This window comes from Dendrobates tinctorius, unplaced genomic scaffold (assembly GCF_039654945.1).
Source record: "Dendrobates tinctorius isolate UK_male_01 unplaced genomic scaffold, ASM3965494v1 ptg000016l, whole genome shotgun sequence".
NCBI classification, from domain to species: Eukaryota; Metazoa; Chordata; class Amphibia; order Anura; family Dendrobatidae; genus Dendrobates; species Dendrobates tinctorius.
In genome coordinates this window covers 81,369,967-81,391,258 of record NW_027361684.1, presented here as the reverse complement: position 1 = coordinate 81,391,258, position 21,292 = coordinate 81,369,967, and the positions used below count along the sequence as shown (strand labels likewise).

Below are 21,292 nucleotides of genomic sequence, written 5' to 3'. Positions count from 1 at the left end.
CTCTGTTTGAAGACTTCCATTGAAGGAGAACTCACCACTTCTTGTGGCAGCCTGTTCCACTCATTGATCACTCTAACTGTCAAAAAGTTTTTTCTAATATCTAATCTGTGTCTCTTCCCATTCAGTTTCATCCCATTGCTTCTAGTCTTTCCTTGTGCAAATGAGAATAAAGTTGATCCTTCTACAATGTGACAGCCCTTTAGATATTTGTAGACAGCTATTAAGTCTCCTCTCAGTCTTCTCTTTTGCAAACTAAACATTCCCAAATCCTGCAACCTTTCCTCATAAGACAGGGTTTGCAGACCGGTCACCATTCTGGTCGCTCTTTTCTGAACTTGCTCCAGTTTGTTGATGTCTTTTTTAAAATGTGGTGCCCAAAACTGGACACAATATTCCAGATGAGGTCTGACCAAAGAGGAGTAGAGGGAAATAATGACTTCACGTGATCTAGACTGTATGCTTCTGTTAATACATCCTAGAATTGCATTTGCCTTTTTTGCTGCTGCATCACACTGTTGACTCATATTCAGTCTGTGATCTATTAGTATACCCAAGTCTTTTTCACATGTGCTGTCACTTAGCCCTTTTCCTCCCATTCTATATATACTTTTTTCATTTTTATTGCCCAGATGTAGTACTTTGCATTTCTCCCTGTTAAAAACCTTTCTGTTAGTTGCTGCCCACTTCTCCAGTTTATTTAAATCTTTTTGAATCCTCTCTCTCTCTTCTCTAGTATTAGCTATCCCTCCTAGCTTTGTGTCATCAGCAAATTTAATCAGTTTACCCTCAATTCCTTCATCTAAATCGTTGATAAAGATGTTGAACAATACAGGGCCCAGGACAGAGCCCTGTGGTACCCCACTTGAGACATTCTTCCAACTGGATGTGCAGCCATTTACGACCACTCTTTGGGTCCGATCACTAAGCCAGTTATGAATCCACCTAACAGTTGCCTTGTCCATTCCATACTTAGTCAGTTTTTCAATAAGGATTGTATGAGAGACTTTGTCAAATGCTTTGCTGAAGTCAAGATATACTATATCTACAGCATTTCCTTGATCCACCCAATCAGTGATACCGTCATAGAAGGAAATTAAGTTAGTCTGACATGACTTATTAGTTAGAAACCCATGCTGACTCTGTTTAATCACTTCATTCTTATCCAGGTATTGACATACATGTTGTTTAATAATTTGTTCAAAGATCTTTCCTGGTATAGAAGTCAGACTCACCGGCCTATAGTTGCCTGGGTCCACCTTCTTCCCCTTTTTGAAGATAGGAACAACATTTGCTCTTCTCCAGTCTTCTGGCACTTCTCCTGTTCTCCAAGAATTTTCAAAGATTATGGAGAGGGGTTCAAAAATTTCTTCTGCTATCTCCTTCAGTACTCTGGGGTGTAATTCATCTGGACCTGGAGACTTGAATTCATTTAGGTTAGCTAAGTGTTTCCTCACTATCTTTCTGTTTATAGATATCCTGGATTCTTCTATTCCCTTAATAGGACAGTGAATAACAGTTGATGTTGCATTTCCTTTCTGAGAGAAAACAGATGCAAAATAGGAATTTAAAAGTTCAGCCTTCTCAACATCCTGTCTTACCATTTCATCATTTTCATCCTGTAAAAATCCTATAGCATCTTTGACTTTTCTTTTACTTTTGACATATCCCCAAAATCCTTTATTATTGATTTTGACATCTCTTGCAAGCCTCAGTTCATTTTCAGCTTTAGCTAATCTGATTTGTGCCCTGCAGGTTCTGCAGACAGCATTATATTCTTCTTTAGATATGCCTCCCTCTTTCCATTTTATAAACATTTTTTTCTTCCTTTTTAGCATGTGCTTAAGTTCTGTGTTCATCCATCCTGGTTTCCTTAAATGCTTCCTATTCTTCCCTCTTTTCGGAATTGTTAACAACTGTGCTTTGAGAATTTCATTTTTCAAGATTTCCCATCCTTCCTGGACATTTTTGTCTTTAAGGATATCCAGCCATTGGATCCCTCCAATTCTCTTTCTGAATCCCTTAAAATCTGCCTTTCTGAAATCTAACCTTGACTTCTGAGTCTTCACAGGTCTTCCACCTCTAGTAATCCAAAATTCTAAAATAGCATGGTCGCTACCTCCTAGGGTCCCAGCCACTTTTACCTCCTCAACCATTTCCTCCCTGTTTATAAGGTAGCAGTTCCCCTTGTTTTCTCCCTTACCTTTTGGAAGATAAAGTTGTCAGCAAGAGAGGATAAGAATTTCCTTGACCTGTTAGTTTTGCCTGAGAGAGATTCCCAACAAATGTCTGGATAGTTGAAATCTCCCATGACAACTATGTCATATTTTTTGGAGAACTTGGCCATCTGATGCATAAAGAGTTCATCTATATATTCGGCTTGCACAGGCGGCCTGTAGTAAATGCCTACAATGGTGTCCTTTCCATTGTTCTGTCCTTGTATTCTTACCCAAACAGTTTCCACAGAACTCCCAGTCTCTGAAGCTTCAATCTCTGTGCAGATATACGCGTTTCGAACATACAATGCGACACCCCCTCCTTGTTTATCAAGTCTGTTTCTTGCAAATAAGTTGTATCCTTCTAGTCTTGTATTCCAATCATGTGTATTGTCCCACCAAGTTTCAGTGATTCCAATTACATCATATTTCTGTTCCTGTGTTAGTAGTTCCAATTCTCCTTGTTTGTTGCCCATGCTTTGTGCATTAGTATAGAAACATTTTAGTTTGTGATTGGTTTCTCTTTCTCCAATATTTTTATTAATTAGATTCTTTTGTCTTTGTTCTTCCTTTCCACTTCTAATAGCAGAGTTCTCAATAGCATTTGTCAGGTGTATGGCTTTTTCTGGTCTTTTGCTTCCCTTCCCATGTTGTTCTAGTTTAAAGCTCTCCTTACAAGTGTAGCAAGGCGACTTCCAAATACATGCTTTCCAGTCTTCGTAAGGTGCACCCCATCTCTAACAAGTAGTCCATCGTATAAGTAGTTCACTCCGTGATCCAGAAATCCAAATCGTTGCTGACGGCACCATCGACGTAGCCAGTTGTTCACCTGCAGAATCTTATTCCACCTCCTTGTTCCATGGCCATCCACTGGGAGGATGGAAGAGAAGACCACCTGCGCTCCCAGTTCTTTCACAAAGTCTTATCCTGATGTATTTCTTCATCGTTTTCCTGCGTGAGAGCCTGGTACTGGTTTCTGAGCAGTATGGGTGCTGACTGCCTCCTGATCCTCCTGCTTCTCTGGGTCACATGTCTCCATTCCTCTGTTTCTTCAGGTGCACTTCGAATTTCTTCTCTTTCTGTAACATGAAGAGATAATTCTGCTCTGTCCAAGAACTCTTCACCTTCCTTAATGATCTTCAACGTAGCTAACCTCTCTTCGAGATTTTGCAACTTTTCCTCCAACAGGGACACAAGCTTGCATTTGTGGCATGTGAAGTTTGGCTTTTCCACTGGTAAATCTGTGAACATGTAGCAAGAAATGCAGCTCACCAAATGGCTCCTGGCCTCTTCCATCTTGAGATTTCTTAAAAACGATGAAAGATGAGCCAAATTTCGCGCGCCGATCGGCGCGCGGTTTTTCCGATCTCCTCTTTTGAGCTGCAACCGCCAAAACCCAGTGATCGTTGAGCTTGCGGAGACTCTTCACTTATCCCAGAAGGCACTGGGAATATGCAAATGATCTCCTCAAGACTCTTCCCCTGGTTTTCCGATTTCCTCTTTTGAGCTGCAACCGCCAAAACCCAGTGATCGTTGAGCTCGCGGAGACTCTTCACTTATCCCAGAAGGCACTGGGAATATGCAAATGATCTCCTCAAGACTCTTCCCCTGGTTTTCCGATTTCCTCTTTTGAGCTGCAACCGCCAAAACCCAGTGATCGTTGAGCTCGCGGAGACTCTTCACTTATCCCAGAAGGCACTGGGAATATGCAAATGATCTCCTCAAGACTCTTCCCCTGGTTTTCCGATTTCCTCTTTTGAGCTGCAACCGCCAAAACCCAGTGATCGTTGAGCTCGCGGAGACTCTTCACTTATCCCAGAAGGCACTGGGAATATGCAAATGATCTCCTCAAGACTCTTCCCCTGGTTTTCCGATTTCCTCTTTTGAGCTGCAACCGCCAAAACCCAGTGATCGTTGAGCTCGCGGAGACTCTTCACTTATCCCAGAAGGCACTGGGAATATGCAAATGATCTCCTCAAGACTCTTCCCCTGGGACGAGATCTGTACCTGAGCATGCGGCAACATGGCAGTCTCCAGTCTTTGAGGAAATGCCGCCGGAGCCGCTGCCTCTGCACTGGAGCACAGTGCCCCTGCAGCGGAGCACAGCCCGCCGCCACCACCTTACCACAGAGCCCCACCGCACCCGCACTAGCCACAGAAAGTGAGTATATTGCGACCATAAGACGCACCCCCCACTTTCCCCCAAAATTTTGGGGGAAAAAAGTGCATCTTATGGTCCGAAAAATACAGTACTCGAGGCAGATAATTAAGTGCTATGTCATGCTCAGAGGACTTAACTCCTCATTATTCAAAAAGATAATTCTGCTGGAAGGCAGCAACAGATAGAAGATATAAAGATTTCAGTGCATTAACATTTCAAAGTCTGGCATGCCTATATATATGTGGTTAGTTTGTGTGGGTTGATCTTAGTGACAGATTTCCTTTAAAAGATGCAGCGGTGCAGGATTAGACACATGAAGTATAATCATGAGTGTTTATTCTTAGGAGTTAAAGCAGATCTTTAAGCTGACATTGCCATTGTGATGATTATTATCGTTCATTTTTTCAATTGCAAGTGGATATTAGCTAAGTTTCTATGTACAGTCATGGCCGAAAGTATTCATGAAATTGTTCCAGAAAATGAAGTAGTTCTCCCAGAACATTATTTTATTTACACTTTTTCTTATACACATGTTTATTTCCTTTGTGTTTATTGGAACAGCACAAAAAAAGGCAAATTGGACATAATCTCACACAAAATCTCAAAAGTGGAATTTTGGACCACTTTTCTTTTGCAAACTTTTCCAGGTTACTCCTATTTGAAGGGTGCCTTCTCCAAACAGCAATTTTAAATGGAATCTGTCACCCTATTTTTCGCCTATCAGCTGCCAGCACCGACATCAGGGGCTTATCTACAGCATTCTGTAATGCTGTAGATAAGCCCCCAATGTGACCTGAAAGATAACAAAAAAAGAGTTATATTATACTCACCCTGGCGTTCAGTCCGGTCTGATGGGTGTTGCCGTCCCGTCCGGTGCCTCCCATCTTCTAACGGTGACGTCCTCTTCTTTGCTGCCTGTTGTGGCTCCTGCGCAGGTGTACTGCTCTGCCCTGTTGAGGGCAGAGCAGATTTCTGCAGTGCGCAGGCGCCGGGAGAGGTCCGGCACCTGCACACTGCAGTATTCTGCTCTGCCCTCAACAGGGCAGAGCAGTGCGCCTGCGCGGGAGCCACGACAGGCAGCAAAGAAGAAGACATCACCGTTAGAAGAAGGGAGGCGCCGGACCGCAACACCCATCGGACCAAAACCGGACCGCCCCCCGGTGAGTATAATCTAACTCCTTTTTCTTATCTTTCAGGTTACATCAGGGGGCTTATCTACAGCATTACAGAATGCTGGGATTTAGATCCGGACCCAATGCTGGCCACTTCAGAACTCTCCAGAGCTTTGTTTCCATCGATTTCTAGGTGCTTCATGAAGTATGTTTCGGGTTATTGTCCTTCTGGAAGATCCATGACCTAGGAAGCAAACCCAGCTTTCTGACACTGGGCACTACATTGCAACCCAAAATCCTTTGGTAATCTCAGATTTCATGATGCCTTGCACTCAACTCAAGGCACCCAGTGCCAGAGGCAGCAAAACAACCCCAGAACATCTTTGAACCTGCACCATATTTGACTGTAGATACTGTGTTCTTTTCTTTGTAGGCCGTTTTCGGTAAACAGTGGAATGATGTGCTTTACCAAAAAGCTCTGTCTTGGTCTCATCTGTCACAAATTGATTTGCCAGAAGGATTTTGACAAACTGCAGTCTAGCTTTTTTATGTCTCTGTGTCATCAGTGGGGTCTTCCAGGGTCTCCTGCCATAGCGTTTCATTTCCTTCAAATGTCGATGGATAGTTAGCACTAAGGCTGGTTTCACACTTGCTTTTTTTTGCAGCGCGTTTTTCCCGCAAAAAAACGCATTGAAAAAACGCATACAAAAGCATACAACTGCTGCGTTTTTTTCAAGCATTTTTATGAGCATGCATGAAAAAAACGCAGCGTTTTTATGCGTTTGTATGCGTTTTTAGTGCGTTTTTACCGCGTTTGCGTTTTTTTCCAACATAAGGGTGGCCCCTCACACTAACCCAAACCATGACTTTACTAACCCTAACCCTGACCCTAACCCTTAACCAAATCATACTTAACCCTAACCCAAACCCTAAACCCTAACTAACCCTAACCCTAACCCTGACCCTAACCCTTAACAAAACCATACTTAACCCTAACCCTGACCCTAACCCTAACCCTGACCCTAACCCTAACCCTTAACCAAACCATACTTAACCCTAATCCTAACCCTGACCCTAACCCTTAACAAAACCATACTTGACCCTAACCCTGACCCTAACCCTGACCCTAACCCTGACCCTAACCCTGACCCTAACCCTGACCCTAACCCTGACCCTAACCCTGACCCTAACCCTGACCCTAACCCTGACCCTAACCCTTAACCAAACCATACTTAACCCTAATCCTGACCCTAACCCTGACCCTAACCCTTAACAAAACCATACTTAACCCTAACCCTGACCCTAACCCTTAACCAAACCATACTTAACCCTAACCCTGACCCTAACCCTTAACCAAACCATACTTAACCCTAATCCTGACCCTAACCCTGACCCTAACCCTGACCCTAACCCTTAACCAAACCATACTTAACCCTGACCCAAACCCCAACCCTAACCCTGACCCTAACCCTAACCCTAAACCCCCTTAACTAACCCTAACTCTAACCCAAACCCCTAAATTCCATGGTTAAAAAAAAAAACGCATATGCAAAAAAACGCATACATGAGCATGCCAGTGCGCACATATGCGCATCCATAGGCTATAATGGCCATTTTTAGCGCAAAACGTGCGCATATGTGCGCATGCGCTTTTTTGCAGGGCCAAAAAATGCAACATGCTGCGTCTGGAAAATCCAAACGCACACCCCAAAAAAACGCAGCGCATGAAAATCGCATACATGCGCTTACAAGCGCGCAGGTATGCGCACCCATGTTAAATATAGGGGAAAAAACGCATGCGCACATATGCGTTTTTTTCCAGCGCTAAAAAACGCAAATGTGAAACCAGCCTAACACTGATTAACCCTGAGCTTGCAGGACAGCTTACATTTCTTTGGAAGTTGATTGGGGCTGCTTATCCACTATCTTGCGTTGCAACCTTTGATCAATTTTTGTCTGCTATCCACATCCAGGGAAATTAGCTACAGTGCCATGGTTTGTAAAATTCTTGATTATGTTGCACACCATGTACTAAGGAATATTAAGATCTCTGGAGATTGACTTAAGAACCAAAATTGAACAATTTTGGTTCTCAAGTCCTCAGACAGTTCTCTTCTCCACTTTGTCCTCCATGCTTCGTGTGGCACACACAAACACACAATGCAAACATTAAGTCCACTTCTCCCCTTTTTATCTGGTTTCAGGTGTGATTTTTATATTAGGAAAAGTTACCAGCTCACCGTATCTTGTAGTACATCGTGCACGGAATAACGCTCTGACAAGCTTTGAGACAACAGGAAAAAAATGAGATTCCAGTTTCTTGTGTTAATAGTAAAACATTTTGGGTATTTATTCAAACATTTAAATATCCATGACAATCATACAGGGAGCAGGAAACCACATGGCGACGCGTTTTGAACGCAATCCGGCGTTCTTCCTCAAGGCCTGATGGGAAAATTTTCTCCTCAATCCTTTAATCAATGTAAATGGATCGATACCATAGGATAAAAATCACAAGAAATATGCAAAGATTACAAAAAGACAAATAACAAAATAAGACAAAAGAATGTACATAAAAAAGGGCAGAATTTACAAAACCTAGTAATGGCACATGATATCGCAACGCAAGTTTAAACCCTCAGGAAAGATAGTTCCCAAATTGATTATCCAGAAGGCTCCCCTGGTTAGAAGTAACCGTCTCATGTCTCCACCCCGTGGCGGTCCCCTCACCCTTTCAATGCCAAAAACCTCAATGGAGGATAATTGTCTTTGATGACAGGTAATAAAGTGATTAGCGGCAAAGGAAATATTTCTGTTGGCAAGATTATTTGCATTAGAAATCTCATTTAGATGTTCATTGATTCTGATTTTCATTTTATGACTACTGCATCCTACGTACAGCAACAGGTAAAGTGCACAGCGAATACAATAAACTACGTTTTTAGAATTATAATTAATATATTCTTTAATTTGATATGTTTGAGTGTTATTATTATTTGAAAAAGTGTCACATTTTACAACGTGCAACTCCACATCTATAAAAACCCTTGTAGTTAAGCCATGTGATACTGGGTCTGTTAGAGCTAAAGAAACTACAGTAGGTACTTTGCCCAAAGACAGAGCTTATGTTGCAACAGTGTTGCAGCCAGATTTAAGTAGTTTGGGAAGAACAATTTCATACACACCACGGAATCCATTATTTGAACGCATCCATTGGTTTGGTAGATTTATTGATGTTCTCATTTGGTGTGGTGACGTTAAGATATTTACCATTTTATTGATTACATTAATACCAATGGTTACAGTTTCAAATTTGCCCATTTTTTTTTTTTTTTTTTTTTTTATTCTACCACCATTACTTTTTTGGATATGCCGTTTACTGACCTATCTGGACATTGTCTCTTCATCTATGTATAGAAGACCCACTGCGGGAAATACTATTCTCCACCCCACTAGCAGCCAACCCAAGCACATCAACAAATCGGGGTGTTTCAAAACTGCAGTGACTATCTGATTTGTGAACATGAAATGTAGACTGTGGAATCCAGGTTAATATAGATGGACGTTGAGTTGTTTGCACAATATTGGTGGTGCCAATTATAGAATCTACTTGATTGAATATAATCATAGGAAAACCACCACTAATATTGCCAATAAATCACCCAGATCAGTTTTGTCCATTCAATATAGCTCACAATTTATACCACTATTAAACATATTGTCATGAAGTACTTAATGGCTTAACTACAAGGGTTTTTCACAGATGTGGGCTGCACGTTGTAAAACGTGTGAATATGCCAGTTCATGTATTGCTTTTTCAAACAATAATAACACCCAAACACATCAGAATAAACAATATAATAATTGTAATTCATTGTATTCGTTGTGCACTTTGCCAGTTGCTCTACCTAGGATGCACTTGTAAAATCAAAATCAGAATCAATGAACATCTAAACGATATTTCTAATGGAAATAATCTTGCCAACGGACACATTTCCTCTGCCACAAAGCACTTTATTACCTGTCATCAAAGACAATTATCCAACATTCAGGTTTTTAGCATCGAAAGGGTGAGGGAACCACCACAGGGTGGAGACATGAGAAGGTTACTTCTAATCAAGAAAGCCTTTTGGTTATTCCGTTTGGGAATTCGATTTTCAGAGGGTTTCAACTTGCGTCGCAATATCATATGCCATTATTAGGCTTTGTAAATGCTGTTCTGTTTTTTTTTTTTTTTTTTTTATGTACCGTATGTACTCGTGTATAATTCGACCCGAGTATAAGCCGAGGCACCTAATTTTGCCAAAAAACTGGGTAAGTTTATTGACTCGAGTGACTATAAGTCGGGTGTGCATTGTCCCCTCATCCCTATCCTGGTCTGCATGGCTCGTTATCCCTATCCTTGTATGCATGACTCCTCATCTGTATCCTTTTATGTATGGTTCCTCATCCCTGTCCTGATATGCATGGTTCCTCATCCCTATCCTGGTCTGCATGACTCCTCATCCCTATCCTTGTATGCATGGCTCCTTATCCATATCCTTGCATGCATGGCTCCTCATCCCTGTCCTGGTATGCATGGCTTCTCATTCCTATCCTTGTATGCATGATTCCTCATCCCTATCCTTGTATGTATAGCCCCCCCCCCCATGAGAAAAGCATAAAAAACACATCCTACTTACCTTCCTTTCGCGCCCTCGCAGTATCTTGTTCTGGTGTCAGCAGCTCCTGCGGCCAAGCAATCATGTCTCCCTGCTCATTACAGTAATGAATATTCACCTCTCTCTTCATGCCTATGGGAGTGGAGAGAGGTGAATATTCTTTACCTTAATAAGCAGGCACCAGTGCTAGCCTGGCCGCTGCTGGAAGCTGGCGGCTGTGGCTGACACTGTGTGTGCTATAAGAGAAATGCATATTCATTGCCAGTGCAGTGAATATTCCTTTCTCTTTAGCACAGGAGTTGAGCACAGCAGCTGGCTCCTGCCTCCTGTGACCCGCTGCTCCCCCACTCTGCCTCCCCTGCTGTGTTCTGGGACAATGGCTCATATATAAGCCGAGGGGGGCGTTTTCTGCACAAAAAAGTGCTGAAAAACTTGGTTTATACACGAGTATATGCTGTATATTCTTTTATCTTATTTTGTTATTTGTATTTATTTCATTCTTTTGCATATTTTAAATGTTCTGTGAGATCCATTCACATTGGTTTACAAGATTAACGGGAAAATTTTCCCATCAGGCCTTGAGTAAGAATGCTGGATTGTGGTCGAAACGCGTCGCCATGTGGTTTACTGCTCCCTGCATAATTGTAATCGATTTTTAAATGTTTGAATAAATGTCTATTGTCTTTTAAGAGAGGAAGAGGACTAAAACTCTAGTGCCACCTATGGGATCTGAATAAATGCCTAAAACTTTTTATTCTTAACACCAGAAGCTGGAATCTCCATTTTTTTTTTTCCTGTGATTTTCTTATTGCCCACACCTGTTATTGCCACACGTGAGTTTGAATGAGCATCACATGCTTGAAACAAAGTTGTTTACCCACAATTTTGGAAAGGTGTAAATAATTTTATCCAGCCTATTTTGGTGGTTTGTGTGAAATAATGTAAAATTTGCTTTTTTCCCTTTTTTTATGTTGTTGCAATACACACAAATGAAATAAAGATGTATAATAAAACGTGCAATTCCAATAATTTTCTTGGAGAAATAGTTCATTTTCTGGAACAAATTTCAAGGGTGTCAAGTGTCAACACTTTCGGCCATGTCTATATAAACTGATGGACAAAGGGAGGGGATTCCTGTGTCTTCATATCAACCCTTGTTATGTGATTGGAGGCTAAAGATTGGTTGTCATGATAGCTAGGGACTCAAATGGCTAGACAAAGGGAGGTACTTGGTCCTCTATTATGGTTTGACATGGCAATCAGGGGCCTGATGAAGGTCTACAAATGTGCCATTGTGGTACTTCTATAAGGCACTGCCAGAGGCAATGCTTATTATGATAATGATGACAAGCTGCCATACAAAAGTATTAAAAGAAGCAGTAAAAATACTAAAAAAAAAAAGTTGTCCACTTTCTTGAAAGTGGCCTCAAAGTGTGTAAAATACATAAAATAACAAATTCAGCAGGTACTCATCCTACCTGGGTGTAGCGCTAGCACCCCGCCACTGCTCTTGTCCAGGTCTGTAGACGACAGCAGTCATGTCACGTCAACAGTTTGCATCAGTCACTGAGCTCAGCATCGCAGGTCCTCAACCTGTTGGTCTTATGTCACTGCTGCAGTCCAATTACTGGGGCCAGAGCAGCATCAGTGAGCCGGTGCTGGACTCAGGGAGGGTGAGTTTCTGCTGAGTGTATCTTACACATTTTATTCAGTTTTTGGCCCACAGTCCTGGAAGTGGACAACACCTTTTAAGGGATGCAAAAGTACACACAATTGGAATCACTCTGTTTGCATAGTCAACCATAAAAAGAACAAAACCTGAAAAACTATGGATGAAAATTGCCCTTGTTAAAAAGCTCTTATAGCTTTTGAAAGGTAGGGTTAAAAATTGAAAAATGTAAAATGGGCTACATAGGAAAGGGGTTAGAGACTGTTTAGCATGCTACTCCAACCGGACAAAAGCTATGTTAGTGTTAGGAACCCTGTTAATACCTGGGTACAGGAATTGTTAATCTTAATTAAAAAAAACGAAGTGTAGCTGAAATTCCCCAGATTTTTTTTTTCATAACTGAATGTATTATTGCTTCTGACAGCTCCTAATCCTCCAGTGATTAGAGAAGAACTCTGTACGGCATCTTATGACACAATTACTGTTCACTGGACATCTGATGACGAGTTCAGTGTCGTTTCCTATGAGCTTCAGTATACGATCTTCACTGGACAATCCAACTTAGTCAGTAAGTACATTTGCTGTATCGGTACAACTGGACTGAAATTATTATGCAAGACGAATCCAGCACTACTTTATTGAGGTTTGCATAATGACAAATTGAACTGTTTGGTTACGGTAATAAAGAAAATTAGCAGGGTTGTGTCAAGACTGTAGGAAAATCATATATGTTGAATCTTGCTCTGGGCTTTACTTGTGGTTGTACTTATATATTTATGTTTTCTTAATTTTTGCTATTTTAAGCCCAAGCCAATGTCTAATTGCTTAATTATTGAGCGATAAGTGTAATTGGTGTAGACAAAATCTGTATAGTCAGTGGATGTGTTAATAGGATTTCCATGTTGGGATGTGCTAATTGCTAGGCTTTGAAGATGGCACAGTAGGAAGCCGTCACCCTCCACTTTAATTACTGCTGTGTGTGTAAGATAATTAACAAGATGGAAGGCTAGTTATATGAAAGTTGACTTTTTCCTATATAGAGGTTTAAACAAATAGATGGAAAATCTGCCTTTGTAAGAGGATTTTAATATAACTCTCTAGTTAATTTGAAGAAGTACGGTAATTCTTTTTTACAATTTTTTTTCAACACAATGAAACAAAATGCGGGATAGATTGATTAGAGAACGTGGTTTGAAGGAAGTAAAAGATTCAGAATTTCACATTTTTAGTGTCTAATATGTTACAGGAATCCATGGATTGCTCACTACTTGTCAATGTCAAGTTCATCAGCCATGATTAGAAAATATGATGAAAAGTTTTTGCTATTGAATTGAAAGCTTGTATTTTTGGTCAGGTGGTCGTACGTTGTAGTGCCCAGTACGTTGTAGTGCCCAGTACGTTGTGCCATGCTTGTACTTCTGGCGACATGGACCCTCTTTATTTTTCAATAAAATCAATGAATGAATGTGATTAAAAACCATAAAAAGGAATTTTAAGGTATGAGTTGGTGAAGCCTTTAAAGGGAACCTGTCACCAGGTTAGGCCGATAGGAGTTACGGCTATGACCTTTCAGGGCTTACTTACAGCATTCTATAATTTCTATAATGCTGTAGATAAGCACCCAACCCAACCTGGAAGAGCAGAAAAATAACTTTTATTATACTCACCTGCGGGGCTGTCCGGTCCTATGGGTGTCGCTCTTCTTGGTCCGGCATCGCAAGAAAAGCAACACCCCTTGGACCAGTTAGATAGATATAATGCTGTATATCTGCCCTGAAAGGTGGTGGCCGAATCTCAAATCGCCTAACCAGTTGACAGGTTCCCTTTAATGGTCTCACATAGTACTTGTACCCACACCCACTTTTAGCTAGCTATCTAAACACTTGTGCTGAGACGTATATATGGCCTTATTCAGACGGTTATATTTTCAGGCAATGTGCTGTGTATGTCCATAGTGGACGGCACACCTACCCAATAATAGCCCATGTGCAAGTGCACACCAGCGAGTTTTTTTTTTTAATTGAAATTGCAGCATGGGTTAGTCTGGTTCAATGCATGTAAATAGGCAGATCCTGCAGCCATCCGCTATGCAGACAAGCACACAAAGGTGCAACGGAGCCAGTCACATCCACAATTCACTGGCTGTTTTGATACTGTATTCTGAACCCGGCCTTCTAACCTGACTCCCATATACATGTACACTTGGGTCCATATGTGTTTTGGGGTAATTTTTGTTCCATTTTTTGGTAAGGTTAGTTGATGAAAAAGCAGCAATTCGGGGGTAAATTACAAATAAGTTTTATAGTACAGGCCATTTTAGATTATGTCAAATACAGGTGCTTCTTCCAAAATTAGAATATCATCAAAAAGTTAATTTATTTCAGTTCTTCAATACAAAAAGTGAAACTCATATATTATATAGAATCATTACAAACAGTGATTTATTTCAATTGTTTATTTCTGTTAATGTTGATTATGGCTTACATCCACTGACAACCAAAAAGCCATTATCTCAGTAAATTAGAATACTTTATAACACCAGCTTGAAAAATTATTTTAAAATCTGAAATGCTGGCCTAATGAATTGTATGTTCAGTAAATGCACTCAATACTTGGTCAACGCTCCTTTGCATCAATTACTGCATCAATGCGGCGTGGCATGGAGGCGATCAGCCTGTGGCACTGCTGAGGTGGTATGGAAGCCCAGGTTGCTTTGATAGCAGCCTTCAGCTCGTCTGCATTGTTGGGTCTGTTGTTTCTCAACCTCCTCTTGGCAAGGTTAAGGTCAGGCGAGTTTGCTGGCCAATCAAGCACAGGGATACTGTTGTTTTTAAACCAGGAATTGGTACTTTTCGCAGCGTGGACAATTGCCAAGTCCTGCTGGAGAATGAAATTTCCAACTCCAAAAAGCTTGTCGGCAGAGAGAAGCATGAAGTGCTCTAAAATTTCCTGGTAGATGGCTGCACTGACTTTGGTCTTGATAAAACACAATGAACCTACATCAGCAGATGACATGACACCCGAAACCATCACTGATTGTGGAAACTTCACACTAGACCTCAAGCAGCTTGGATTGTGTGCCTCTCTACTCTTCCTCCAGACTCTGGGACCTTGATTTCCAAACGAAATGCACAATTTACTTTCATCTGAAAACACCACCTTGGATCACTGAGCAACAGTCCAGTTCTTTTTCTCCTTGGCCCTGGTAAGACACTTCTGGCGTTGTCTATTGGTCATGAGTGGCTTGACACAAGGGATGCGACACTTGTAGCCCATGTTCTGGATACGTCTGAGAGTGGTGGCTCTTGAAGCAATGACTCCAGCAGCAGTCCACTCCTTGTGAATCTCCCCCAAATTTTTGAATGGCCTTATCTTAACAATCCTTTCAAGGTTGCGGTTATTCCGGTTGCTTGTGGACCTTTTTCTACCACACTTTTTCCTTCCATTCAACTTTCCATTGATATGCTTGGATACAGCAGTCTGTGAACAGCCAGCTTCTTTAGCAATGACCTTTTCTGGCTTACCCTCCTTGTGGAGTGTGTCAGTGACTGCCTTCTGGACATATCTCAGGTCAGCAGTCTTCCCCATGATTGTGGTGCCTACTGAAACAGACTAAAGGACCTTTTTAAGCACCTAGGAAGCCTTTGCAGGTGTGTTTTGATAATTATTCTTATTTACTGAGATAATGACTTTTGGGTTTTCATTGGCTGTAAGCCATAATCATCAACATTAACAGAAATAAACACTTGAAATAGATCACTCTGTTTGTAATGACTCTATATAAAATGAATTTCACTATTTGTATTGAAGAACTGAAATAAATTAACTTTTTAATGATATTCTAATTTAGTGAGAAGCACTTGTATGTCTGTTGTGTTGCACATTTCTCTGTTCAACTGTGTGAATATTTTTTATAAAAATGACTGAAGACACAGACATCTTGTCTATAACTGAAGGACAAATGTTGACATTATTATCAATATGAGAACAGTTTTTTTATCTTTTGGGCATAAAATTACCCTTCAAAACTGGAAATTGCTTATACAAACCGAACTCTATCTAATGTGCAATATTATTCTGGTTTCATTGTGTCCAAGGACAGATTGGTCATGTAGCAAAATTGTTCCTTCAATACTGCATCTCTTTTTGGCATGTAAGATCTGTCACTCAATTCATAAGGTCTCCATGTAGGCGTTTTTCATCTCTTATATTTATTTATACTTTTTTTTTAATTGTATCTTTTATTTTAAATGAATTTCCTTATCATATCACCCATGAGGACCAGATCTTTGCTATGAGAGCAAATCTACAAAGTAGACAGTGCTCAGCATAAATAAGTACACCCCCTTTGAAAAGTAAAAGTTTAATCTAGATCTCACTGAATCTAAGGACAATTTCCAAAATTTTGATGAGATGGGTTTTATAGAACATTTTTTAACCCATAACATGAAAGTAAGGTTAACGATATAACTTACATTACAAAATATCTGGTTTTACTCAAATTAGTTGATGCAAAAATGAAAATATGTGCAGTTCTATGCAAAGGATTAAATTAGACAGGTATACAAAAATACTGTAAAGTAAGAATGCTTTGAACAATAGCAGAGATGAGTAGAGTTGAGCGACTTTTGGTTTTTTAGGGTCGCGTTTCGTTTCGTGAAACCCGACTTTTCCAAAAGTCGGGTCGAGCAAGATCGTCTGATTATAGGGAAAAGTCGGGGTCGTCCCGAAACACGAAACCCAATGTAAGTCAATGGGGAATAAAAGTCGGCAGTGAGAGGAGGACAGGAAACACACCTACAGTGCCCATTTGAATGCCAAAAGCATCAATTCTTCTTACTTAAGCTTGTCAACCTTAATTAACTTCATAATACAAGTTACGCACTGAAAAATGGGGGTTATTTGGCTAAAGTTGTGGGGGGGTAGGGCTGGCTGCAGGTTTTCATGTGCCCTGGGCGAAAGAGCGCCCCTTTAACACATACCACAACTCATCATGCTCCGATACGGCAGAGAAATAGCGGTATAGTACAATGAAAAATACCTCACTTTTTACATCTCATGACGAGGCCCATCTATTTCTCCATACAGAATCATTGGTCCCATATAATGTTTGAAACAGTATATGATGAGCTCCACATAATGCTACAGTATATGTTGGTCCCCATGGATGAAGCTCCACTGTCTTATGGGCCCAAATAATGCACCAAACATAATGGGCCCCATTTCTAATGCTCTAGTGTATAATGGGCCCTGTAAATGCTGCTCCAGTGTCTGATGTCCACCTTTGGAATGTTCCAATGTATGGTGGGCCCCATCTATCATTCTCCAGAGTATAGTGCTCCCCAAAAATTGCTGTCCCAACATTGAAAACAATCAAATAAGTCTCCTCGCTAGGGAATCCCTGTACTAGTCTAGACTCCTCGTCGTCCCCATCTTCCATCTCACTGCACAGTATTTCAACTTTGCAAGTGCTGTGATCCTGGGCAAGCAGGGGGGGCCCACTCGTTGGCGACGGCACTGGCACAGGGCCCCTGATAGTACGGTGGTGTGTCTGATGGCGGGTGGGCCGAACCTGCACTTTCATCTGTAGCTTCCTCTTTGTCACCGTGTAAGATGGAACTGTATATGGGAAGGGTAACCTGAGTTTCATCAGGGTCAGATTCAGGCCGGGTAGCGTGCGAGGGGAATGTAGTGGTCTGGGTCAATGTACCAGCAGATTCATCGAGCAGTGGCTGGGCATCAGTGCACTTGTGTCGCCCCCAGGAGTACGGTCGCCACAGTGGCATTACCTTCTTCCTAGGGAGTGTGATGTCATGCTTGGGAGCAACGAAGGATCTCTCTAGCAGGTTAACTGATTGGGCGGCGTTATTCCCACGAGTCATGACCCTCCAAACAACGTTCATGAAGGCAAAGTGTTTGTTTTACGTGGGCAGTATGATTGCAAAGCTGAACCTTAAAGGAATGTCCAGAAGGGCACCACCAGGAGTGGAGCCTACGGTTAAATTCGACTCCACCTGGGAAACCTCAACCATGCCAGCTACAGAACAGATGCACACATTGCAAGCTTAATTCCGTTAACGAACGAGACTCCGTCATGCCCCGCGGTCCGAGTCCGGCTTACTAGAGGGACACGTGAGGCTCTGGCACATGAGATTGGCCAATAACTGGTGTGTCATGCCCTTACATGTCCGTGGCTGCATGTGCGCTACACTGAAAAGGCCAGCGTTTGTCGCTTACAGGTGCAGATAACCCGCTGAACAACGTTAGTGATGGGGATCACTGATTACAATTATTACCCGCGAACAATGATTTCCCAGTAAGTGCAGGTCAACCGCAGTTCCGGAATTAGGCCTAACCGTCATTCCTGAAAAAATGAAAAACTTACGTGTGCAAACCACAGGTGCTGTAGCTTGCTTAACAGCTCACCAGCCGTTCTCACGCCCAGTATGGATTACACGTGATTGCACAAAGGTGAGAAAGGGTACCGTATCCCCGGATAACATGTATGGATAGCGTACACATTCAAAATATATGTCTCAGGAGGCAGGCTCAGACTGTGTTAGGCCCAGTATGGATTGCACGTGATTGCACAAAGGTTAGAAAGGGTACCGTATCCCCGGATAACATGTATGGATAGCGTACACATTCAAAATATATGTCTATACATCAGGAGGCAGGCTCAGACGGTGTTAGGCCCAGTATGGATTGCACGTGATTGCACAAAGGTTAGAAAGGGTACCATATCCCCGGATAACATGTATGGATAGCGTACACATTCAAAATATATGTCTCAGGAGGCAGGCTCAGGCGGTGTTAGGCCCAGTATGGATTGCACGTGATTGCACAAAGGTTAGAAAGGGTACCGTATCCCCAGATAACATGTATGGATAGCGTACACATTCAAAATATATGTCTATACATCAGGAGGCAGGCTCAGACGGTGTTAGGCCCAGTATGGATTGCACGTGATTGCACAAAGGTGAGAAAGGGTACCGTATCCCCGGATAACATGTATGGATAGCGTACACATTCAAAATATATGTCTCAGGAGGCAGACTCAGACGGTGTTAGGCCCAGTATGGATTGCACGTGATTGCACAAAGGTTAGAAAGGGTACCGTTTCCCCGGATAACATGTATGGATAGCGTACACATTCAAAATATATGTCTCAGGAGGCAGACTCAGACGGTGTTAGGCCCAGTATGGATTGCACGTGATTGCACAAAGGTTAGAAAGGGTACCGTATCCCCAGATAACATGTATGGATAGCGTACACATTCAAAATATATGTCTCAGGAGGCAGGCTCAGACGGTGTTAGGCCCAGTATGGATTGCACGTGATTGCACAAAGGTTAGAAAGGGTACCGTTTCCCCGGATAACATGTATGGATAGCGTACACATTCAAAATATATGTCTCAGGAGGCAGGCTCAGACGGTGTTAGGCCCAGTATGGATTGCACGTGATTGCACAAAGGTTAGAAAGGGTACCGTATCCCCGGATAACATGTATGGATAGCGTACACATTCAAAATATATGTCTCAGGAGGCAGGCTCAGACGGTGTTAGGCCCAGTATGGATTGCACGTGATTGCACAAAGGTTAGAAAGGGTACCGTATCCCCAGATAACATGTATGGATAGCGTACACATTCAAAATATATGTCTCAGGAGGCAGGCTCAGACGGTGTTAGGCCCAGTATGGATTGCACGTGATTGCACAAAGGTTAGAAAGGGTACCGTATCCCCGGATAACATGTGTGGATAGCGTACACATTCAAAATATATGTCTCAGGAGGCAGGCTCAGACGGTGTTAGGCCCAGTATGGATTGCACAAAGGTTAGAAAGGTACCGTATCCCCAGATAACATGTATGGATAGCGTACACATTCAAAATATATGTCTCAGGAGGCAGGCTCAGACGGTGTTAGGCCCAGTATGGATTGCACGTGATTGCACAAAGGTTAGAAAGGGTACCGTATCCCCGGATAACATGTATGGATAGCGTACACATTCAAAATATATGTCTATACGTCAGGAGGCAGGCTCAGACGGTGTCAGGCACAGTATGGATTTGACGGCCCAGATTACACAGCGGAGGAGCAGGGAGAGGTAAAGATTGCAAATGCTGGGGCCCTGCCCAAGCAAGGGGGGCCCACTCGTGGGCGCCGGTACTGGCACTGGGCCCCTCATAGTACAGCGGTGTGTCTGACGGCGGGTGTGCACCACCACCGTCAGAGACACTTGATTGCACTATGAGGGACCCTGTGCCAGTGCCCGCGCCCAAGAGTCGGCCTACCCACCTGTCCAGGGCAACGGCACTCGCACGGTGTCGTGCGCTAGGTGGTGACCCCAGCCATGGGGGGGAGGCAGCACAGTTAGGGAGTTTTAGAAAGTGGCATATGTTGATGTTGGACATTCAGCTGATGCTAAAGGCGAAATAGGTGAAGTCCCAGGAAGAGGTGGACCAAAGCAAGCCATTTTTCTGTCACCCTATGTGTCATCAGGGGAAGGTGGGACAAAATCCTTGGAAACCCATGCATGGTTCATTTTAATGAAGGTTAGATCATCCACATTTTGAGTTGACAGACGGGTCCTTTTTTCTGTCAGGATTGATCCAGCTGCACTGAAGACTCTTTCCGATAGCACACTTGCAGCTGGGCAAGCGAGCTCCTGTAAGGCATATTGGGCCAATTCAGGCCAGGTGTCCAGTTTAGCGGCCCAATAGTCAAAGGGGAATGACCTGTGTGGGAGAACATCGATATGGGAGGAAAAGTAGTTTGTAACCATAGTTGACAACTGCTGTCTCCTGTCACTTTCCATCGATGCAGTATTACCAGTTGTGTGAGCGGTATTTGAAAAATCAGTCCACAACATTGTCATGAAACCCCTGTCTCCAACGCCACTTCTGCTGTGTGCACCACGAACACCTCTGCCAAGCTGCCCCCGGCCCGTACGGCTCGTGTGAGAACCATCACCGCTGCTGTGTGCTGGGAATGCCTCAAGCAACCGATTTACCAGAGTTGCTTGTTTATTAGCCAATATTAGGTCAAGGTTCTCCTGTGGCATGATGTTTTGTAATTTGCCTTTATAGCGTGGATCCAGGATGCTGGCCAACCAGTAGTCGTCATCGTTCATCATTTTGGCAATGCGGGGGTCCCTTTTTAGGATCTGCAAGGCATAATCTGACATGTGGGCCAATGTTCCCGGTGTCAATGATGCACTGCGAGTGCTGGGTGGAGGAGCACTTTCTGGCAAATCCACATCCCTCCAGTCACGCACAAACCCTGTACCAGACCTTGCCACGCCAACATTTTCACTTGCCCCACGAGATGCATCCTCCTCCCCTAAGTAATCATCCCCATCATCATCCTCCTCCTCCTCTTCTTCCTCCACCTCGTCCAGGAGAGGTCCCTGAGCAGACAATGGCTGAATGTCATCAAGGATTCCCTCCTCCTCTTCCTCCTCATCAACATTGG

General features: G+C 42.6%; 1 protein-coding gene across 3 annotated transcripts in view; it reads left to right on the top strand.

Annotated features, from left to right (window-relative positions):
* MID1 (midline 1) overlaps positions 1-21,292 on the top strand; it is a 408,210-nt gene that overhangs the window by 325,875 nt on the left and 61,043 nt on the right. For all 3 annotated transcript variants that reach the window (XM_073566001.1, XM_073565999.1, XM_073566000.1), the window contains exon 7: positions 12,241-12,384. In XM_073566001.1, the coding sequence (XP_073422102.1) occupies positions 12,241-12,384 (144 nt within the window). The remainder of the gene's footprint in view (positions 1-12,240; positions 12,385-21,292) is intronic.